Genomic DNA, 24,882 nt, shown 5'->3' on the forward strand with positions numbered 1-24,882 from the left:
GCAGTGTTCACATTGTGTTTCTGTTGCCCCCTAGTGGATAAAATGGAGTTTCAATACAAAAACATAAATCAATGCGATCAGTTAAGGTCCATAAAAGTATGCAAAAGCAACACCAGGCTTTAACTTTAAATCAATCGTCTCTCAACAGTCTTCCTTCTCACTTTTACGCTGATTAAACATCTGTTGTTACTGAATTTAAAGATCTGAATGAATCTACACAACAAGGCAGACGTCTTTTAAAGAGCTCATACAACACACACACAAAAATAAAATCTAAAACAGTCCAAGTGGTTCTGCTGAACAGGTGAATGTTTTCTGATAATGGCTGAGAAGAGGAGGGAGGATTTTGCTCCCTAGCTGCTGGGCGTGTAAATAAAATGATCTGTGTTGCTTTCACATTGTGTTTCTGCTGCCCCCCAGTGGCTAAAATAGAGCATTAATACAGAACTGTAGTGAATATAGTCATTAAAGGTGCACAGACACACATAAAGAAAATGAGATAGAAGCTCTAAAATCAACATCTGGCATCTGTAAATAAATAATTTCCATTTAACAGATAAAAATCTGCAGCTTTCCTCACCTTTACACTGATTAAATGACCCTCATTACTACTTTTATAGATTCTACACCACAGGACAGATTTCAGAGTTCACACAATGTTTTCCAAAAAAATATCTGAAAACAGTTCAACCAGTCAAAAGCAGGTGAGCATTTAATGGTAAAGATAGCAAATAGGTGAAGAAGAACAGCAGCAGAGAAGCCATAAAACCAAAAGGAGAATGATTTTTAAGAGCATCAAGGGGAAAAGGATGCAGACGAGGCCTTTCAGATTCCTCCACAGAGCCAGAATCGAGCCGCCGCCGCTGTAGCTGGACGATAAATCAGATTCACACAGACTGGAAACAACACTTCTGAGCATTTATACTGCAAAAGAGTTTTATTTCAACCGACTGCTGAGTATTTACAGGAGAACAGTTTGTACATAAATAGGCAATAGTTATAAATATCAGCGGCTTGGCTGGTACAAAATTAAAAAAGAACATATCGTACATTATCTACAAGTGCCACTTTGGGTTTTGTACATCATTGTCTCTTGTTGGATTGTCCGTATAGTCCATTCACACATTATCTGCACAGCGGGGAATACAGTACGAGTCCGGGGGGGAATCTGTGGCATTTGGACGACAGTAGGCTGAGGGGGCAGCGTCAGTCTTAAGCCCCGTGAAAGAGGCCGGATTACTGAGCTGCAGCGTGATGGCATTTTTAAAAGTCTACAGGGGATTATTAGTTGCTGGGTGTCTCCTCATAAACACTGACGGCGGCTGAATCACAGAACCTGGAGCGGAAAAAAAAACATCATGACTGATGGTGGTGCTGGGCGTGAAGACTTCAGCTGTCAAAACATCATCCGGCCGCTGGTTGGTTTGTGTGGTGAGAGGTTTAAACATTTAACAGCCTGACTGTCGGGAATCACTACAGATATCATCAATGACTAGTCAGGACTCCCAGATATCAAAACCACAGGTAGAGACGTCTCAGACGCCACCATCAGACACTTACAATGTAGTCCTGACGTCCCCAGACAGCTTCACACCAAAACATCTGAGGCTGACTGTCAGAAATCACTGAAGACATCCCCAATGACCAGTCAGATCAGAACACTAATCTGACGAGTCCAGACCACAAGTAGATGTATCAGTGATAATATCTGCAGACGCCACTATTCAGACTCTTATAATGCAGTCCTGACATCTGTCCTCAGACAGTTTAACATCATTTTAACATTTAACCGCTGAGGTTGACCATCAGGAGGAACACCAACCTGACTGGTAGACAGATCTGTAACTCATCAGGATGATTATCAGACACTTACAATCCATCAGCTGAACACCGTTTTAACATTTAATAGCTGTCAGGAGAAATACAAACATTATTCTGACCAGTCAGAAGCACAGTTAGAGATCTCTGTCACCCAGTTTGAACTGGTCAGAATAACATCTGCAGACGCCGCACATCAGACACCTGACAGCTTCACGCTATAGTAATCCAACATTTACCAGCTGAGGCTGACTGGCGTTACAGTTACTGATTTCTCCGTCATCCTGACTATCGAAAACCAGTTACAGACGTCTTTAATTCAGTTTGAACGAATCACAACAGCTGCAGGTACCTCAAACATTACACGACTCGTCTGAACTGATGTGATGAAGCTTCTTATGCGAAGCTGCCCACTGGATGTCGGTCCAGCAAAGCATTTAAACAGCGTTGGCAGAAGTAACGCTGGCTGCCGTGGTGGTTAAAGGAGGAGAACGAGAGCTTCGTTCGTCGGCGATTTATCATCTAAATTTGGTAGAACTTTGTCCTCAGGCTGCTCTGACATGGAGATAAAACAGCTCATCTGTCTGTTCACAGAGTCTGAACTCTGATTCAAGTCGTCTGAAGTTACATTCTGACTGAGCAGAAGTCCAGTTCAAGACATTCCCAACGTTAGTTATTTAAATATCTCTATAAAAAAAAGGGCAATGAGGATGTCTTAAAACTGTAGTTTGGGGCTGAACACACAAAAATCACAAAGGCTGCAATTTAAGATGTACAAAGTGTGTAAATGATTAAAATTAATGCTGTAATTATATTTTGTTCTATTCAAACTGACAGAAACTTCAAGGTGTCTGTTTACTCTGTGGTTCATCTGGCATTTTGTAGCATCGGACTCAGAGTTTAAAGTGTCGTGTCGATATTTTACAGTCACGTCCCTCCAGCAGTGTTTCAATCTATTAAATACTAAATTCTGAACTCAAATCCCACAAAAAATGGTCACAAAACACTGTAAATAGATATTTCCCCCAAACCCTTCAGCTCCAGTTGAGGTTAAGGATATCTTGAATTATAACTAGTCAGACTTTAACAATGTGACGTCTGGATACCTGCAGCTGTGATGACAAACACCTGAAATGTTCTTTAACTGGGAATTTTCCACAAGACATCAGTTGTAGCTGGTAAATGTTCAGCCTGGTGAAGTAAACACAGCTCTGGATGATCTGACAACTTGGACTTCTTGCACTTTTGTCCACAAAAAAAACCACACAATCTGTAACCCGTCGCTCAGTGAGCTGCTGTCGCCTCCTATTAGGTCCTCGCCCGTTCTGCCGCCCTGCAGAACCGCCTCCCCGACAATAAAATGAAGATCCTGTTACACTACTCACATGCACAACCGCACAGACCGACACGAGCAGCAGCAACAACAACAACAACAACAACAACAGCGCTCACGTCTCCTATGAGTCACACGGACACACAAACATGCAGAAACTGCCCCACAAACAGCTTCACAGAGATTTCACTGCCTTGACAGCAGGTGAGTCATCGGCAGCGACTCACGTTTGGTCCCTGAAGATTTAACTGAAACATTCAAGCAGGAGGTGCAGACGACGTGCAGGCGACTCCTCGGCTTCCACATAATCATTCCACAACAAAAAGAACTGTTTCTGTTTTTGTTTTTTGTGTCAAATGTTCAACATTTCTAAACCCACAATCATCTTCCAGGCTCCTGCTGCCACTTCAGCTCAGTGCAACAGCGCCCTCCTGTGTGCTGAGCTGGTACCGAAGGTGAGCCGTGTCAATTACATAATTTACCTTTAGAGCCACCAAACCCCCAAAACACACACGCTAAATGACACAAACGTGTTATTATTTTAGTCAAATTCATATCAAATGTCTGGATACCAAAGTGCAAAATGTTCCTAAAACTGAATAAAACCACAATTAAATGAGAAAAGTGAATAAAGCTAGAATGTGAGTGAAACTTTGGCATTTCAACAAAACTCCTCGGTTCAGGTTTGGGAAGAATCAAGGACCAAGTAATGGAAACTTCAAATGTTCCAGTGAACAAGTCAGATACAGTAGCTCCAAGCACATTCTTCTCACAGTTTGTTCTTCCACGACGACGTTATCAGAGTCCGTCAGTGTCTGATGACTGTTTACAGGACTGGGTCACGGCAGAGCAGAACCGTCACACGCTGTGCTAAAACAAGGCAGATTAAAGTCAGTGCAACGTGCAAAGTTAAACTTAAGGAACACGGGTTAATAAAGAAAACAATGAAGGAGAGGGAGCCGTAGAAAAAAATTTGAGCAGCAGAATGCGTGACCTTCTCCTGGCAGGAGGGTTGGATGGCTTTCCACAGGGAGGCTCCGCTCCAGCGTTATGACTGAAAATCTGCACTTTCAGGACTCACAGAAACACCAGAGTGTCCGGAAACATCAGCAGCAAAACGACAACGAGGAATCTGATCCTGAATGAAACCTGCTCGAAGCAAACCTACACCACTGAGAGCTTCCTCCGTCTGATTCAGAGGAATCATTGGACAAACTGCTGACTCGCTTTGTTGCAGAAAGTGACTGATGTCTGTGAACATGAATCCAGGAGACGGTTAGCTTAGCTTAGCATAAAGACTGGAAACAGATGGAAACAGCTAGCGTGGCTCTGCATACCAGACTCTCTGTGATTCATACCTCGTTTGTTTAATTCAGAGTATAAGAACAATACTTTTAACCAGGTTTCTGTGTCTGCTTGATGCTTAGAAATACTGCAAACGATCAGTTTTGACACAGATTAAAGGTAAAAACTGTGATTTGATGCATGTTCGTCCTTTTCAGACATGAGTACGTAGCGCTGCTGCTCCATCAGTCTGTTTAAATGACAGTCGTCTGTCATTCGGATGCCACAGTGACAGACAATATTTATCAGATACGTATGACAGGACGCAGCATCCAGTGATGTATAAAACACAATAATGCATAATAAACTGTCCAAGTAACTAGCAAGAGGTAAAGAGTTAATTGTTGTGTGTAGATTCACTGAACCTCGTCTTTGAGTCGCTCACATTCATCCTGCTGCTGTCTGATGCTGCTTTACACAAAGCACACCTCGTTAGTGACCGTCCATCTGCTAATGCGACTGATCAGACTTGTGTCGTGTTCAAAGTGAAGAGCGACTCGCTGCTGCTGCGACTTTTCACCAGAGTTAGCAGGATGTTCATTCAGACATGAAGCCGACACGTCCAGATGCTGTCAGATTAATGGGAAGGAGTTCGGTTCTGAAAGGGGCTTTAGTGTCAGATTTGGTGATTTCATGGTCTGCTAGCTTTCTGTTCTGAGTTTGCACTGCAAAAAAAATAATCATGTGGTGTGTGTGAACACAGGCTGGGTTCTGTAAACGGGAAACAAACAAAACCAGACTGACCACACAACACTAGTCCAACATCAGCAGTGTGTCTCTACAGTCACAGCTTCAGACGGGCTGCTGAGTAGATTGTTTTAACCTTCTGGACAGAACCAGGTTAGTTTCTTCACCCTGTTACCAGTCTTCATGCTAAGCTAAGCTAAGCTAAGCTAAGCTAAGCTAAGCTAAGCTAAGCATCTCCTGGCTTCATATTCACAGCACAGACATCAGAGAGGTCATTTCATTTGAAGCTGCAGTAGGCAGGACGTTCTTTTGGCTTCATCGGGCAAAAGTTTCACACAAACCCTTCAACATTTTGTAATTCAAGTGATATGACTGGAAACTAGACGTCTGCGTTTCATCTTGGCTCAGTTTTCAGGCTTTACAAAATGTGATGTGAGATTTTAGTGAATCACAGGTATTTCCACCCAGAACAGGAGTGACTGTATCGCTAGTTACATCCTGACCCAACTTATCTAATATTTAGTCCAATCCCATATCTGGCATTTTCCTTCATAATACACACTTCAAGTACATTGATGTTATTAAAATCAATTCAGATCTATTTGCTTGACACCTGAATATTTCTGCAATGCATTAAGAAAAAACTGCATTTCTGCCTCCAGTCTGTTCCGTCATGTTCTGTCAGTGGAACCTTGTTGTAAAGCTCCAGTAGAACTCTGTTAGAATTATAGGATGTTCTGAGGCTCCAACAGATGGAGAAAACCTGTTTTCTCTACATGATGTCAGCAGATCTATCGTAGACCAGCTGTAGTACCTGGTTGTTCCACCAGGTGGAGCCTCTTCCTGTTTAATCCTGTAGCGACCAGAGGAGGCCTCACTCAGACTACAGCTCATGGTGGCAGCAGAGAGCATTGTGGGAGTTTAGCAGCAATGGGACCATGACAGAGACTCTGAGGAGGTTCATGACCTCCGATTAGAAGTCACATGTTTTAAACTGGGATTAACGAGGACAGCGTTTATATATTACAGGCCAAACGTTTGGAAGCAAGGTCAACCGTGGATAAGAAAAGTCAGAGGTTCACTGGTAAACTTTGCAACAAATACTTTTCATTCCAAGCTTTAAGTTGATCAGTGAGAGACTGCTGATTAGTGGGACGCACTTTTCTGACGGATCCAATTCGTCCCACAGAAGCTCCATTAGAGAGGTCTGGAGACTTCGAGGGCCAAACCATCTTTTGAAGAACACCTTCTTTTTTGTCTAGGTAGCCCTGACAGAACTGGGAAGGACGCTTAGGGTCACAATGTTGCAGCAAAACAAACTTTCGAGCTACAAGTTTTAGTCCAGATGGAACTGCATGATGCTGTTGCTTCTTCAGACAAATCTACTGAATCACCTGCAGGTCATCCCCACACCATGGTGCTACCACCTCCATGCCTTATGGCGTCTTTAAGATGTTCACCAGTTCATCTGTGAACATCGACTCAAGTTCAAACTTGCTTTTGTCGGTCCAGAGAACTTGTTTCCAGTCACCATAGATCCTCCGTTTTTCTTGTTATTTGGACAAACTCTTGTTGTTGTTTTTATGGGTTTGACCTTGTCATGTTGACTTCTTCCTGATTTGTGGAGCTGTTTTCCCGCCGATCTCTCTTACTGCTGACAGCGATATGTTGATCCTCTGCTTTTGTAGTAACCCTCTTTCTTCCAAACCTTGTGAACTCCTTTGTTGGACACCATGAGGCGTTTTGCAGTTTCCCTTTCAGTGAGTCCTTCTTTCCTCAATATACAAATCTGGACTCTTGTTTCTTTGCTCAGCTGTTTCTTTCATTTCTGTGGTCGTTGGTCACAGACATGGACACTGTGGAGATCTGTTGGGATTTTTGTACATAAACGCTCAAAAGCCAAAGAGCTAAAGTGAATAATGTGATTATTTTTTTTAACTTTTGCACTGAAGTTGTGACTCTTGCAAATCTTCTCAACCCTAAAACTAAAAAAGTGTTTATTGTGGTAACATCAGTGTACACCTGGAGGTAAACGGAGGACAACGGTGCTCACCAGTGAAAGTCTGATCATGCAGTAAACACATCCCACCGTGAACAGAAACTTGAAGTTGCTTCCAAACTTTTGGCCTGTAGCGTACGTAAGAAATCCGACATCCCATGCACGCTGACTGTAACAGCAACATCAGCACACGGCTACAGTGTGTTCAACTTGTGTTATTGATTATTGTCGGTTAATAACGCTGTAGATTATAGTTTTGAGAAACCGTTTAAATTTGCGTCCCTATGGTCCGTCTACGATTCGTGCTCTCCTTTTACTTGTTTGACAGCAGATGTAAACAAAGAATAGGTTCATGCTGAGAAGATTAAAAAAAAAAAAGCCTTGATCGGACCAGATATTGATCAAAACCTCCACAACATAAATAACAACAAGGTCCAAAGTAAGAACGGGGAGCCGTTGGGTTTGAATCTGGGTGAAAACACTGTGAATGCTGACTTTTAGCTCCACTATCTTTGAAGTCCTACGTGTCTGGTGAGGTGAGAGAAACGGGGCTGCATGTTTCTGGATTCCTTTCTTTCTGCTGATTTCTGCCTACTGCAGCTGGAACTCTCTGAGAGAAAGCGACCGAGCAGATCACCCAAACTTTTCCCTTAAGTTCGTTGTTGGCACACAATAAATCAATATTTCATCAGGACAAAGCAGACGTAGCACTGCTGCTGGTTTTCTCCTCCCCCTCCACTGATTTCGCCAACATTTACAAAGTGCAAACTTCCAAAGCTTCTTCTTGCTCTTGAGTTTGATGCTGCAGCTTCTGAAGCTGTCTTGGGGAGAAGGAAGGAGGTGATAGTTAATACTGGTGTTTCTGCTGATGAACGCTCCCTAAACACCGTCGGCTTTGTTCATGATTACGTGTCGTCACTGTTTAAAAAATAGATTTCTTTCTCCAACAGAAGCCTTCAGGAGTCACAAATGGCCACGAAGGCGTCTGGGTGTCCCGGAGAAGGCTTTTGGCACGAAGAACTGATGGAACTCTGGAGACAGAAAAATGGCTTTCAAGTCCAGCAGCTGAGCCTGGACCGGCCTCCAGGTTCCCGCCGAGCTGTGATTGTGGCAGTAGCGGTGCAGAGACACTGGGGGGCGCTCCGTCCTGCATCCAGCCCCAAAGGTCCGGAGCGTTTCTGCCTCGTCCCGCTCCGCCGAAGCCGGCTTTAAGTCTGTGGTCGGCTCGATTCGCTCGCTCTGCCCTCGCGTCGGGTTTCTTCACAGGGTTGCCAGGATGCGTGAGAAGGAGATGACCACGGAGAGGGTGGTCTGACCGACGCCGAACACCAGCGCCTCCAGCGGCGCCATGTCCTTCCCTGCAACGCGGTAAACTCCCGCCACTGCCGCACCTGAAGGGGAACACATCAGCGGCGTTAAAACACAGAGAACCCTGGAACACAGCATCATTATTTCAATTTCCATCTATTAGGCTCATTGGAGAGGAGTTTAGATCCAGACTTGCTCTGATGGTAAAAACAACACAGTGAGATCCAGATGTTGCTGCTGCTGCTCAGATGGGAGACGCCTGGTGCTCGCAGCTGATTGGTTCAGACGCTGACTCAACACTATGACGTTTAAAACACACTCTCGCTGATTTACAGATTTCAGTTTCATTTGTTTGTTTGTCGACAGTTGATCAGTCAGAAAAACTTCCAGATCACATATTATTCAACCACTGCTGCTACCTTGAACGTCTACGACTGTAAAACTGTTTACCGCCATCATATGCACCTTATAACCCCTTTATCCAAACCAAGGTTCATGGTAATGCACGGTGCACCTTATAACCACTCAGGTGCTTATTCATTTAGAATAGCTTTAGTTTGTCTGTTTCTTTTGTAAAGGAGGATTTTCATTGTACAGTTTTGTTTTTTTCTTCATATGACAACTAACCTCTTGAGTCTAATAAACAAACTGGTATAAAAACACTAAACTGATTTTATTCTTGAAGGATTTAAAACTTTTATTAGAATAATTGACAGTCTGACGCATCAGTAATAAAAGCTGTTGTTCTGCGTTTCTGAGGCTGTTCAGCTCCTGAAGACACTGAAGAAGACGACTTTAGTGGTTTTAGTGCAGGAGGAAGATGAAGATAGCCATCAGTGACTTTTCCTGGTAGCTGCTGGAGTTTTATTTCCTTAACCAGCCGTGTTACAGGAAGTGGTCAGAAAAAAAGCATCTACGGTACGTATTTAATTAAAAGTTAAAACATCTTTCTGTGTAAATATCTCATGTTCCAACGTGGACACCTGCAGCTTAGAGACCAGAGCAGCCTGGATATGTACACACCTGGTTTTCTGTTTAGAGTCAGTGGGTGGAGCTTATATTCAGGTGCCTCAATAGTCCGGAATTTACAGTATTTACTTTACAAATTTAACATGTCCAACAGTTTTCTAAATGTCCACAGATGTTAGCAACACTGGAATAAAATGGCGACTCTACCTACTGTAGATATTTTACTGTTTATTAATGTGCTTCCAACTCGTCTCCTCTGTGGAAACGCTGCCGGCAGTTCAAAGCCTCTGAATGTTTGTCATGTGACTGTTTGTAGTGAATCACGGCTTCTTGTTTTTGCAGGTTAATGCAGACGTTTTTTTACATAATCTGGAAACTGCAAACAGTTTCTCTTTTTGGCAGATTTCTAAATGACTTTTTTCAGATTCTGTATCATTTCTTTTCTTTCTAAAATATATTTATTTCGGCCTTTTGTTTTTGATAGGACAGAGAGAAAGACAGGAAAGTGGGGGGAGAAGAACCAGCAGCAAAGAGCCATGAGCGGGAGTCGAACCCACGACCGCCGTGTCTGGGCCTGTAGCTCCACACACGGGACGCCAGCTCCACCAGGTGAGATGTAGTGGCGTCCCCAGATTCAGTGTCGCTTCTGATCGAGAGTTAACGTCCAGAACTTCACCGAGGACAAAAAAAAACGCTTCTAGAAGCTGCCTGAGAACCACGTTGCCTTTAAGTTCTTGTCAGTATCGATCTGTGTTTACACGCTCAGCTAATCCAGCACACGTTTCTCTGCTTACATCGCCGCCTCGAATCAAATCCGACCACAGATAATGTACAGAAAAGGGAAACAGAGTATTTCTGGGCTTTAGCGGCTGACATTTCCTCCTCTGACCTTTCCTTCACGTCCGCTCAGCTGAGTTTGCTGCCTTTTCTCTCTGCAAACACGCTCTGACTTTGAGCCCAGCGCCGGTGGAGACAGTCAACAGTGCGCTGACTGATTACTGCGCATTAATAATGAAGAGTTTTCTATTCTGGGAGAGCTGCTGAACTACGATACCAGAGGTTCAGGTTTATTTACACGCTCGCTGATCAAACTGTGGTTCGGTGAGCAGAAGTAAATAAAGACACAATGAAATGCTATCCGCTGCAGCTGCGAGGGAGAAAGAAAAATAAAGATTGAGACAGAAAAGACTAAAGGCTGACACAGAGCTGCTCAGTAGAGACCTGACATTAGTGGTAATAACTTTACTTTGCAGGAAATCTTGACATTAAAGTCTTTTTTTGTAAATTCTGGTCAAAAAGCCAAATTAAATTGACCACGACTAAGTGTATTAACAATATTTTTTATAGAAACTGTATCATGTTGTTGTTTGCACCATTTTTTAATTAAAAAATTAAAGAGTTTACATTTCAAGGCTTTTAGTTGCTTCGGTTATTTGGATGACGATTACAATTTTATCGTCCAATGCACGGTCGTTTAACATCTGTGTATGTTAAGGGATGAATGCTTTGAGAAAAATATTTGTGATTTTTTTTTAAACAAATTCTGTGATTTGCTTTTTAAAGTTTTCGGCCTCAGTTCAGTGTTTATTGTGTGATAGATTTAAAACATCTGACGGATCGTTTACCACATGAGGAAACATTTAAAATATTAACCTTTTATCTCAGTGGAAGATATCAGCTTCTTCAAAAATAAACTGACCACATTTTCAAATGACACAGGAAATAAAAGTATTATCATAAAAGCTGACGGCGTTCTATCAGGAAAATTAACCAAATCTAAGCTTTAAAATTTAAGAGATTTCATCAGAATCACTTCTAATTGTCTCATTTAGTTGTTCTTCAAAACAATAAACCATTTGAACCAGATTCTGCAATAAAATAAAATGTTTTAAGAAGAAGAAGAAGAAGAACAAGAACAAGAAGAACAAGAAGAAGAACAAGAAGAAGAAAGAGAAGAAGAAGAAAAAAGCCCAGAAACTGCTCGAGGTTCAAACACTTAAACAAATGGAGCAGATTTAATATCACAAAATAAAATGATTCCAAATACCAGGACCTTTCTGTAAACACTTTCACACGCTGCAGTCAAGATAAAATAATAATAAAAAGTAAAGCCGGGCTCAGACGTGCTGCATCATGTTGAACCTGAGCCTTCGTCATTTTCTACCTGCGCTGTTTTATTGCTAAATTCAAAATCGATATTCTGTGTTTATCTTTTGCTGGATAATCAGACTTTACTGCACTTCACATCCAGACTCTCCAGCTCTACTATCAAATAAAGGCCTTAAACACTCCCCCTCACAGAACACACACATATACTGTGATATTGGATGTAGTCGGCGGCAGACAGAAACCACTGAGGCTCCCCGAGCTGCAGGAACTGGAGGTAAACAAAGCAGCAGATTAGCCTGTCTGTCTGCGTTAACACACAGATCCGTCCGCTCTCGTCGTCTTCAGCCTCTCTGGAAAAAAAAACAAAGAAAAAAAACACCCAAACAGCAGCAGACAACCAGAGTGGGACGACAGGACTCACTGGTGATGACGCCTCCGGACAGGGAGGCCAGGAAGCCCACGCTGACCAGCACCAGCGTGATGAGGCGGCCTCGCTTGTGGCGCTGCAGCATCACCAGCATGAGCAGGCCGACCGCCCCGTGGACGAAGAGCGACGAGAAGAGACACCACAGGAACACCCAGTACCACATCTCTGACGGGGCAAGGCAGAAACAGGGCGGGGCGTCAGAAAAACAGCATGACAACAGGAAGCATGGGGCTGGACACGGCATCGAGTCAGGAATAGATCACACAACTCATTGTTTTGTTTTTTGCACCCAGAGTTAATATCTGCCTGTCTGGTACCATTTTCCTACATAACACACACTTTAAGCATCGTAGATCAGCTGCAGTACCTGGTTGTCCCACCAGGTGGAGCCTCTCACTGTTTCACCCTCTATTATCTGACAGTTTAGCATCTCTAAATAACTCACTGACAGAATTTCAGTTTTATTTAAAGGGCTATTTACACATAAACTTGGGTAACAATTTCAATTATTATATTTAATGGATGTTTAAATTGCTGAGGTCAAATTGAAAGGTAATATCATACAATTTGAAGGTAATAGGGGGGTTAATACTGCAGAGACCAGAGGACTAGATTAGACTTAATTTGTCAAGACAACATAATGCAGTTTAGCATCCGACCAGAAGTGCAGATGCAGCAGTGAAGTGCATTATTTACATCATGTTACAGTATAAACAGAATGAAACGTATGGACACAGGGCTATAAACACACGTATGTATGATCATATAGACACAATGGAAAACAGATGATCTACATCTGGAACGAGCAGAATAAACAGCATAAATATTGTGAATAGTATAAACAGTGTAAACGATATTAATACCATGAAGAGGCTGTGATGTCCTGGTCATTCTTTTTTGTTGCCCCTAATCCGAGTCATTTAATATTTATTTCCAACATATTACACGCTTCACGTATTTTAGTGTCACTGCAGTACCCTGTCCTGCCACCAGGTGGAACCACTAATCGTTTAAGACTATAGCAACCACAAGAAGCTGCAGCTTCAGGACCACAGTTTTAGGACCACCTACTGATTGAATATTCATCTAAGTGTGCAACTTAAAGCTTTAAAGATTTAGTGCACCGAAATAATACTTTTCTAACAAATGAGTTATGGTTGTAGAAGTTTATTAAACTGTCCTTTTTGTAAGTGACTAGAAAAGATAGCTCCTGTTTTGTTATCTGATCAAAAAAGAGTTATGAAGAAAAAACAAGAGCACTATACCTGCTGTACCTCCTCTACTGCAAACACATGCTGTTAACTAAGTCTACCTAGCAGCGGGCGCCACGACAAAGACTTCTGAGAGGCCAAAAGCCCACCAGCTGAGTGAAGGTGGGCTGAGACAGCGTCATCGACGCCACTGGAGCTCATTTGGGTTGATTATTCATCAGTTATTAATTGATACAGCTGCTAGTTATCGGCTAAGAAATGTGTTGCATCCCTACAACCAGTTCGCACATTACAAAAAGAATGAAATAAACATCATATTTTAGTTCATTGCTGGGGTTGCAGTCGTTGCATTGTGGGTTTAAATAAACGGACACCATGACAAAGACTTCTGTGGCAACTTCTGCTAAGAGCCACTGTGTTAAAGACAGACCAAGGAGGCAAAAAACAATTAACCAAAAGTATAAGTACAGTCGTCCTCAGATGTATTCATCCCCGTCCATTAAAGAAAAGCCAAAATTCACAACAGTCACTGAAATAACTACAAACTGGAAAAAGTAAAAACAAATAAAAATTTGTTAAATTATAATTTAGTGAAATAAGACGTTGCTTTTGAATTGTGGGTGAAAAGAATAATTTTAAAAAAAAAATTAAAAACTGTGGTGGACCAATGAGAGGCCTTTGCTGATTAGCAGTGGTCCAGAACACCTGTCAACAGGTGCACAAGTTGTTAAGTAATATTATAATTAATTTTGTCAATTTCAGTTTGTTTCAGTAACAGCTGTGTTTTCCTTCTATCATGGAGGCTATGAACACATCTGAGGACGACTGTATATACTCTACTAATGGAGCTATTGGTTGATTTACACATTAAGATTTTACCGTTATATTTACTGAAACTATATTTTTAGTTTACGACACCGTTTCAGATTAAAGTCAGAAATAAATGAAACTCTTGGATCAGTCTCAAGCGTCTCCTCCTGCAGCATTATTCTGATATTATAGTTTAAATAATACACTGATGGATCCTTTCTGAGAACTTTCACAGCAGCACGTCTTCAATACAGAACTTTTACATGTAAAACAGTATTTCCAAACTGTGTGCTGCTTATATAAAGAATGCAAATTCTGCTGTTAAATAAGAATTTTAATATTAATCAACAGAAAACCGAATTAATTTTTGAGTTGTTCATCACACAGGAACGCCCTAAAACGGTTGATTTAGTTTATTTTATACGATCTAAAGCTGAATCCGTTCTGGTTTTCGGCTGCCAGCTGGACACAACCACTCTGACCGATGCCACCTCAGTCTTGGAAACTGTGATGACATTTTCTTTTTTTATTATTATTTATTGGCAAAGTCCCGCCACCCTGCGAGGAACAAAGTTCAGAGATATCCGGTTATATTTCTTGGCAGACTTTTCTCTGAACTTCATTGTTTTGAGAAATGTCAGAAAGCTTCCAACCTCTAAAAAAAAAATCCCTCCAAAGAGAGTTGTGAGGAGGAATTCACTCTCTGATAAAACTGTTCACAGCTCAGATGGATGCAGAATATTTCACCTTAAAAGGGTCACGTTCAGCAAAAGGTTGAACTAAATGACAGAATTAACATCGAGTGGCAGGTTTATAGAAAACAAACAGGTTCAAATGACTTGAAATGCTGCAGCTTTTTTATGATTGATGCATTTAGTGCAATAAGGCAGCAGGTAGAGTGAACTGTGGCTGATCTACACACAACCAGTGTCGGCTGAACAATCGGTCAGATGTTCTTCAGTTCACTGCAGCTGCTTTAGACAAAGACACGCTGACACTGAGTGACGCTGAAGGACGAGACAGACGAGTTCAGATGTTCTGACGTGACTGTTGAGACATAAAGGAGTGAAGCTCTCCTGCCTCGTCGCCTGCAGGTTGATTTCTTGTCGCATTTTCCAGATTTGATTCGATGACGCGCTGCGGCTCCACATCAGGACGTACAAGCGGAGCTGAAGGAGGATTTCAATCTACAGAACCGGGGCAGCCGAGCGTGATGACGGACCCGAGGTGAGACGTAGGAAACCGCTTGGGGAGAAGTTTCAGACGAGCGAGGCACTGAATGGAAACGCTGGTCTGAAACAGAGCGTCTTCGGCTGCACTTTCTGCCTCTGGAGAGATGAGATTAGTCATCACAGCTTTTAATAAGATGCTCCGACAAAACTAAAAATGCTGAATTTGCTTAATTCCCAGCAAATGATCTAATTAGTTTCCTCCAAACACAATAGCTATCTGTGAGAAAACACATCCTGCCCCCTGCGGAGTCCAGCCTGCTGCCTCAATGAGCGACTCCACTAGAAATTATGCCGAGAATCCCTCTTGTGTAAAGAGCTCCGGCCCGGTCGCACTCTGCCAGCGAAGGGGCCTTTCTTTGAACCTCTGGCACCGTCGGAGCCTCGTGAAGCCAGCTGGCCTCGAGATCGCCGCAGAAAGAAAAGAGCGACGGAGGAAGAAGCGGCGATCCGAGGCCTGGGAAACGTTTGGGGCCTGCTGTGTTTGGACGGTGGGATGTAAGGAGGAAACGTGACGCTGTCGCTGGTGTAAACGCCTCGAACTCGTCACTGATGCGTTTCTCAGAGCCGGAGCCCAGAGGCAGCTCACCCGGCCGGCCCAGCTTCTACTTAGTGATGGTGGAGCCGAGCGGAGAGACGAGTGACGGCACAGGAAGACAACAGCTCTTTGTCCCGCATGACTGAACACAGTTAGATCACAGTGCAGGGTGTCCACTGCTGTCAGAGCATCTCGGAGGAGACGACCGCGACGGGACGGAGGAGACGGAGGGACGCTAACAGAGAGGCTTCACATCCAGAGACCCGTCGAGGTTCTCAGAGGATGATCCGGTCACCTTTAATGCAGAAGACGAGGACAGGAGGAGGATCCTGAAAGAGCCGATGCAACTCTAAGGTCACATCCTGCAGAAAACAAACCGCAGAAAATGTTGGAAAAGTGGCAGCAAAGAAATTACCACAAGAGTCAATTAAAATAAACAGAAATCAGAGTCGCTGATTCTTTATCCACAGTAGCTTTAGTATATTAGAGTTCCAGGCCCTCAAAGTCCACAGAGGAGGGTCCAGATTGATCATTTTCCATCATTTCTGAGCCTCAGAACTTCATCAGTACAGCAGATAATCACATGACTGATCAATTTTACATCCATCCAGGTGTCACAATATAAAGACTGCAGCGGATTTTTGTTCAGAAATGAGTCAAACCGCCACAAACGGGACTCAGAGCAACAGAAAGGACAGAAAGCTTTGTGAAGGAGACGCAAAGTTAAATAAAGACACAAAACTACAAAAAAAACAAGACACCAAAACGATGATAAAAGCAAAACGGAAACAAAAGAGAGACAAAAAAATAAACATTAGACACAAAACAACACAAACAACACAACCACGACAAAAAAAAAAAGACATAAAACAACAAAGACTAGGAAAAAAAAACAACAAAAGCTCAAACCAGGGCTTCAGACATTTAAACTATTTGTTCCAGAGTGTGAGAGTTTAAATGTCAACCAGTCCCATTGGTACCAGTGCCTGATGATCAGCTGTTCTGGTGTCACTGTGACCAGCTGCTCAGCTCACCACAGTGGTTCTCTAACTTTTAGAACTTTGGGTGGATTGTTGCGTTCTTCTCATGACACGTGCAGCGCTCCTGCATTCACTGTTTTCTACGAGCTGAACATGTCGGTCCGCTCCACGCTGTAGAATAAAGTCACTCTGTTTCATCTGGGACTAATCTGACCCTAGAACGGCCCAGTTGAACTCTTTTCAGTGTGTTCCGGTGACACGCCTGTCTGAGCACCGCAGCCACCAGCTGCAGCCACCAGCAGCACAGCCAGCACTGTGGGGCGTTCAGGGAACATCTGTAAACTGTAGCGTCCATCGATGAGCAGATGTTCAACTTGTTTTGCCCGTGACGAGGTGGGAGGTGAGAGCGAATAAGAGCGCTGGTCGCACTGGTGCTCCAAAAGTGAGTCTGGAGCTCTGATTGGTACCCTGGATGTGGTTCTGGGTTCTGATCGTTCACCAGAGGAAACTTTACAAAGTGCATTCTGGGTAAACTTTCCAGGCTCATATCAGCATGTGTGATGGTGGTTGATCAGAGCCGGTTCTAGACGATGGAAGGACCGTTGGACCTCCAGAACACACCAGCTGATCACCTATAGACAGGATTCACTCTGTTTTCTAATGAAGGCACATCTTCCCGTTGACTTATGAAGCTACGAGGCTCAAAAATGATGAAATGAACAAGTGTGAAAGTCACTTCAAGGGCCTTTTAACTCTGGAAATATTCACAGTATGAACGTGAACTCTGCTCGGTTTCATGAAATGAACTAAAGTTCATTCAGCTGATGGTGAGGGCGTCAGGTGGGAACTTCTATCAGATTAGTTTGACTGTAAATGAAACAAACAGCCACTGGAGGGACCTTTAAATGAAGTTGTACCTGGTTTCACCTGTTAGAGGACAAACACAACCAAAGAGTTTACATCAAAGTTAGCAGAGAAGCGAAGCATCAAGCGTGAATCTGCTTCCTGAAGCTCAGCTGACTGACGACACAATAAAAACAGGCAGGACTCACTCCAATATTGACCTTATTGCATGATTACACTTCTGTGGATGAAAGAACAACAGCTCCAGTGTTACGCTTCATGAAATCTTCATCCTGCTTTAAACGTTTTTATTTAAAATGACTCATTGAGGAAAAACGTGAAGCCATAAAGTTATTTCATTTACAACATCTACAGCTGGTTTTATCACTGCTTCACATTCATTCGTCTCTTTTCTGTAGGAAACACGTTTTATTGTCCACTTGTGTTAATTGTCTCGGTCACAGTGACTCTGCAGCCTTTAAAATGCTCTGAATTATTGGACTAAAATAAAGAAGGATTTGCTGAATTAAACTTCCTGACAGCTCTTTCTTGAGCTACAACACAACTTAAGCCTGATTATTATTATTCATTTTACATATTCTGTAGTAACTTTATATATATTATTATTATTCATGATTTCTTTTTTGCTCGTATGAATCACTTAAATTTTGCTGAATCAGATGGTTTCAAGAAACAACCGACTGAAGCTAAATGAGAACAATGGAGACGAAATGTATTTAATATATATATATATATCTCCTTTAAAAGAACTTCTTAAAACCCATTTTTTTAGACTTCCTTTTACGTGACTTTGTCTATTGTATTCTCATCTACCCTTTTTTATTTTCTTATTTACTTCCTATTATTATTATCATTATTACTCTTGTTTGTATGGTTTTGTGTTTTTATTTTTAATTTTTATTTATAGTACTTGTTTTTCCCCTTAATCTGACGTGCATTTCTGGTGTTTTTATTATTTTTTCATTCTTTTATCTGCATCCAAAGGTGTTATATTTATATATTTTTAAAATCTTTTACCGGGTTTAACTAATTTTTCCACTTTTGCGTCTCTGGTCTTTTTTCTCCGTCTTCTGAAATGTTACTTCATATAATTTATAAAAATAAATTAGGCCTTTACTTTTCCACTCGATTGATCTCACAAGTGGAAATTCTCCTTTCACAGATGTCAGCACATACGTTAACTATATTTTTTGCTGATAAGATACTCCCAGGTGCACCAGACCATGTTTGCAATGCGTTATTGGTATTTTAAAGCAGCTTAAAGCCTCTGAATCGTTGCGTTGCTGCTCCATTGCTGAGCTCAAACAGTCGGATCTGACACCTGCTGAGAACCAAATGTCAGTAAAATCTGTGTGGAGGATAAATCAGTCACCTGCTCCACTGCTGCTCTGACCAACGCTTAATGCTTTAGTTAAAGAAGTGCTTCTGGATGAATCACAGGCTTCGTGTAATGTGATCAAGTTCTAAATGAGCATCTACAGACAGAACTGGAAGGTCGAGCCGTTTCAGTGGCTCCTGATTTACTCCGCCTGATAGAAATTCCTCCTGGCAGCTCATTCTTTGTGGTTTAGCAGATGCTGGAAGGCGAAGCTCACATTTGATTTGAGGGGACGACGGTGCAGGTGGTCGGGCTCCAAACAGCATCTACAGGCTGAGAGACGAGCTCAGTGAAGTGCTGTGTCATGTCCACAGACACGAGGCCAAAACACAGCCGGAGCTGCATTAACTTCTGCTAATCCTCCACCGCCGGCCGAGCTCTTTGTCAGCACGGCAGCTTCACAGCTCCACTGTCAACAGAATCCCAGAATCAGAATAAAGTCGGCCGTCGTGTTTTTGGTGGCTGATAAGAGATCGGAGTTTTGGCACGAGGGCGGCTGCAGAGTGAACGCGAGGAAGCTGCAGAAGCTCTGCAGGCTGTTAAGTTCACCTCTCAGGAGGAAGAATGATGGATTCGTCCCGGCGGGAGGCGATACAGATGCTGCTGCTGTGACTTTGTCTCACCGCGAACACTGCAAAGAGGATCCTGGTGAAGCTGCTTCCAGTTCAGACCATGAACTGAATTTACTGAATTAAAGCCTGAATTAATAGACGTTTGTGGCCCCAAAGGGAGCAGCAGCAAACACTGATATATTATCAACTAATAAAGACACATTAATCCAACATCCACAGTGTTTTTTTAGCTGTTTAGGTCTCAAATTTCAACTCCAGAGGGAACAATAAATGCTCTCTAACTGCTAAATGATCACCAGCTAGCTGCTAAATTTGTGCATTTTGGTGCTGCTAATGAAGCGTACAGCAGCTTCACCTGAGCTCTTTAGGTTTTACTGGAAAACAGGCTCTCAAAGAGCAAAAAAAATAGCAAAGTTGCTGCATGTACGCCCCAAACAGTGAGCTGAGAGACATTAAACACTCCGTATGACTTAAGAAATGTGTTAAACACAACACTGTTATTATAAAACAACTGATTAGCGCAGCTTTAAACTCAAAACAGCTACAGAACAATCAATCCAACAACCAGTCATCCATCCGATCAGACTGTGATTCATGCAGATAAACAGCTGAAACATGCAGCAGAAATATTTGAGGTTTTACATTAACTTTGTAGATGAATATTTGGATATTTATCATCACTGAGATAAATGTGAAACATCACATGATACAGCTAAAGAGAATCATATCATCTGGGAGCTTCTTCCAACACAAGGCGAGCTGTTGCACGTTCATTTAAAGGGAAACTCCGACACTTTTAGACATCAACTTCTGTATACAAGAGGTTGGGAGTAAAAAATAATCTGAGGCCTCTGTGGAACCTCTACATCTCCAGCTAGCAGCATGATGCTACATCTGTTAGCATGAGGCTACATCTGTTAGCATGAAGCCACATCTGTTAGCATGAGGCTACGTCTGTTAGCATGAAGCTACATCTCTTAGCATGAAGCTACATCTCTTAGCATGAGGCTACATCTGTTAGCATGATACACCTGAATCTGAACTGCATTTAAACTGTCAGTTGTTAAGTCCAACAGTGTTGAACCGACTATGGACCATGTGTGGTGACTCACATTTGGACAACATTAGAGAAATCCTGACCTGACCTCAAAGGTCAGGATCAGGGACGATTCAGGCATTTTTTTAAGGTCGGTATCGACCCGAAACTGAGCCTGGTTCTTTGTTTACGTCTGGTGTCCTGAAGGGAGAGGACAGTTTGCATCAGGATGCTGGGGATGCAAATTTAGAATACTTACTTTATCAATAATCGGCAGGATTATCCATCACTAATCACTTCAATGATAACACAAATTGAGCATTAAGGACATTTACTGTACTGATGCTGTGTTTAATGTCAATGACATCAGCTCTGGTCGGAGGTCATGAACCTCCTCAGAGTCTCTGTCATGCTGCCGTTGCTGCTAAACTCCCACAATGCTCTCTGCTGCCACCATGAGCTGTAGTCTGAGTGACGCCTCCTCTGGGCTCTACAGGATTAAACAGGAAGAGGCTCCACCTGGTGGAACAACCAGGTACTGCAGCTGGTCTACGGTACATTTACTGACATAATGGAGAGAATACAGGTTTTCTCCACCTATTGGAGCCTCAGAACATCTGACCCTCTAACACCACATGTAGACAGGGTTCTACTGGAGCTTTACAACAAGGTTTCTGACCCTCTACAGAACATTAAGGAACAGACTGGAGGCAGAATCTTTTTCCTAGTGCGTTGCAGGACTGACTGGGGGCAAGAAAACTCCATCAGTACGTCTCTTGCTGAGATACAAACTTGGTTCAGTTTATGCAACCAAACTTGGGCCAGAGTACCTGGACTGAGTTATTATTGGGCCAAACCGTAAACTCTTCTTAATGAGCTCTGTGTGTGTTATCCTGTTACTATTTCCACAAACACATGCTTCTGATAAATTTCTTGGGTGGTGCCACGAAGCTTAGAGACGGATATCTCACCATCAGAACAACTAAAACAAACACACTGAGACATGAATAAATATCAGAATTAGTCTGCACAGCCAATTCAAAATGTCTCAAACATAAACTGAGCAATATAAAGTCAGTTTGTTCACCAGTGCACTGCAGCACGCACTCATATTTAAATTTGTTCTATTTCAGGTTTGCTGAAGTAAAACTGTTGCAACACACATCTCATAAACAGGAAGCCCATTTGTTTCAGCGACTCCCTGGAGGTTCAAAGAAAGGCCAGAGGGGTTGGTGCATCTTAAAGGTTTATATGAGCGTCGGCGGTGTTTGGCTCCACGTTCTGCCTCTGACCTTATCTCGTGTCTCAGGAGGTCGTTTTTCACCTGGCTGCTGAACCGAGGGCTCGACGGAGGATCAGGTGGCAGTTTTCGTGCAGCTCGTTCTGCAGAGCTTCGCCTCCTCCTCCTCCTCCTCGCCGCCGCTGCAGCTCGGCTTCCACTAACTTCTACATGCGGCTTCCTGCTGGGTCAGCATCATTAACTGCCTCTTTCTCGCTCCGGCTTCATGTCTTTCTCAACACAGGATGCTTCAGAGGAGTCTGTGCCAAGTCGGCTGCGACCGCATGTCCGGTTCTGCTTCACTCTCGCTCTGCAGGAACTTAAGAACGTCTATAATCTTCTGTTTACACAACAGAACAATCCTGCTGTTTCTTGACACATTCTCCCCATTCGTGCCTCTAAAATCCACATTTTCATACATTTAAAAGTGATGAAGTTCAGAATAGTTGTCAACCAGAAATTTTGTTACGTCAAATTCTTGCTGCGGAAGTTCAGCCCGCCTGCAGAGGAAAAGATAAAATGCTCACACTCATGAGAACTCGTCTCTGCAGGTTCCTTAAAGCTGCTTAAAATATGAAATGTGCACAAGGGTCACCTGAATCTGTGTTTGTTCATCATGTCAACGTGAAAAAACAGAAAATCTGCTTGCTGGCATTTTCCTTTTGTTGGCTCTCAGCACATAATTGCTAAATGAAGCCCAATCTGCTGCATCAACAAGTGACACTTCAGCAGCACATCTGCAGCTTATTAAGTCTCTAAAACACCGGCAAGTTAGAAAGACATGTTAGTGCAATCAGTTGTCGGCAAAAGCAAGAAATGCAAAACATTAAACTGATTTAACTGAGCCAAATTTAATTTCGTACCCAATGCTATCTTTCAAAAAATTGCAAAAAGTGGCACCATTCATCAGAACTAGACACTTCGAGCATGCAAATCTAACCTTAAACTCACTAAATGTCATCAGAATCGCTTTATTCTACATGCCGCATTTAAAAATTTGACAAAAATATACAATCTGCTGCAGCCGCTTTGTACAAAAAATGAAAAATTCTGCACCACCATGAAGCTACGATCGACTCGGCTGCAATCCAGAATCACATGAGAAGAATTCTGGGACATTTCTGCTGAACTGCAGGTCGTGTTCACACAGAGCAGAAAATAAAGCCTATTGGACCAATGAAATAAAACTCAGCATGGTTCAGGAGCAGTGAACAGAGGAGATGCATTCAGCATGGTGACATCTTCCTACTGCTGATGAGCAGAACATGATGTTTGTGGAGGACGTAGGAATGGACATAGTTAAATATCTACAGGCTGTACAGCTACTGTGGATTGTTCCAGTACTGGTCACACATTTTCTTAAGTTTAAGGCCAAAATGAATCAAAGAAATTAAACTTTTTCTCAGTTTCTATGATGTGTGGCATCAGAGCTGTGCCATGTTGCAGAACAGACCCGTTTGGGTTCTTCCTAGTTCTAGTCCTGGTTTATGTTGCAGTGAAAAATGTGAGAGGAGCAAACACACCCACAAACTGCTGAGTTCACAGAGTTGATACCACCAGCGTTGAAGCACAAGTGCATCAAGAACAGGACGGGTTCTGATCCAGAACCCCCAGAGGAGGCTGCTCCACCTGCCCGGAGCCTGAAGCAGGGAGGAGCAGCATCTGGCGGCTCCGAGGCTGTGGCCCGGCCGGCGGCAGCAGCCCGGTGTGCGGGCAGGGCAGCCCCAGATGCCCGCGGTCCCTCCCTGCTGTCAGCCCCAGCCTCTCCCATCACCGGTGCACTTAACGGTAAAATGGCCGTTAAACGGCAGCGAGCAGCGTGCTGCACCTTGCCTACCTGTGAAGTGCTGCAGCGTCGTGCCCTGCACCCAAAGGCTCAGCACTTGCTGCACCGACAGATTAACGGAGTAATCCCTGTCCGTGGTCATGGTTCCGCCGCCGCCGCCGCCGCCGCCGCCCGGGTTCGCGCCCCTCTGTGTCGAATCGCTGTTCTTGGCTTTAGACGGAGGCATGGAGCAGACCGGGGGGGCGGGATGTGAGGCGGCTCTCCCCGGCGCGGCTCGCCTCTACCGGTGCCTCTGCTTCGGCTTGACGTCCGTCTCCGCTCCGGGAAGGGAAGGGCCGCTGGCTGGTCGCTGCATGCTGGGTGGTGTCGGTGGCGGCGGTGTGGAGGCCATGATGGAGGCAGCGGGACGCAGGCGGGCAGGCGGACGGTCGGCTCGTCCTATATCGGCTGCCCCGCTACATAACCCTTAAAGGGCCCGCAGTCCTCCGTGAGAGGCTCCCGGTTACCGGAGACATCAGCCGCCGCAGCCGCTTTATGAATGGGAACAAAAGATGATGCGCACAACAGCGTGTGCGCAGAAAATGTGCGCAGAGGCTCGAAGAGGAAAAAAACTGTTACGTAGCAACATAATCACGGCTGAGTGTGGCTTTAAATTAAATATTAATCATTAAAACACGATTATCTGTAATATAACAAACTAAAATAACACGTTTAATCTGCTGACTAGTGTAAAAAGACTTAATAGCGTAACCAGATAAACTAAGTGGTTGCTAGGCGACACACAAGCTAGCTAGCGGTTAGCTAACAGCTAATTTGCAGGCGGACACGTTAATATTATTATTATTATTGTTGTTATTTGTTCATTAACTTATAGGTAATTCAGTATATTATATAATATATAACATTTGTGAATGTTTGTTTCATTTTTGATACAATTAATAAAAATAAATCTTAATTAAAAATGTATGTAATGGCGATATAAATGAGCTTAATAAGTTTAAATGTTCGGCTTCAGATCAGTAATATACAAAAAGTATATAAAATATTACTTTACCTGGCTACAACACAATGCTGAGACGTTAAGAATTATAGAGATTAACCTGAAATTTTTGACTAAAATTTCAATCATAAAATATACAGGAAGGCCCAACAAACCTTTTTTTCTTTTTTTGAACACACTTTTTTAACAAAAGTTTTTTTTTATT

General features: G+C 43.0%; 1 protein-coding gene and 1 long non-coding RNA gene across 2 annotated transcripts; both read right to left on the minus strand.

The window, feature by feature from the left end:
- Window positions 1–918: 918 nt before the first annotated feature.
- On the minus strand, window positions 919–6,001 carry LOC103372912 (uncharacterized). Its single transcript, XR_521028.1, has 2 exons — window positions 1,973–6,001; window positions 919–1,845 (listed from the first exon to the last, which is right to left on the minus strand). It is a non-coding gene; the product is annotated as an uncharacterized LOC103372912 (long non-coding RNA).
- Window positions 6,002–7,119: 1,118 nt separating this feature from the next.
- tmem170b (transmembrane protein 170B) lies at window positions 7,120–24,178 on the minus strand. Its single transcript, XM_008302684.1, has 3 exons — window positions 23,729–24,178; window positions 11,989–12,159; window positions 7,120–8,572 (listed from the first exon to the last, which is right to left on the minus strand). Exons 1-3 carry the CDS (start codon window positions 23,901–23,903, stop codon window positions 8,442–8,444), a joined length of 477 nt encoding a protein of 158 aa, XP_008300906.1. The 5' UTR covers window positions 23,904–24,178; the 3' UTR covers window positions 7,120–8,441.
- Window positions 24,179–24,882: the final 704 nt, after the last annotated feature.

The sequence above is a fragment of the Stegastes partitus genome, unplaced genomic scaffold (genome assembly GCF_000690725.1).
Source record: "Stegastes partitus isolate 25-593 unplaced genomic scaffold, Stegastes_partitus-1.0.2 Scaffold1857, whole genome shotgun sequence".
NCBI classification, from domain to species: Eukaryota; Metazoa; Chordata; class Actinopteri; family Pomacentridae; genus Stegastes; species Stegastes partitus.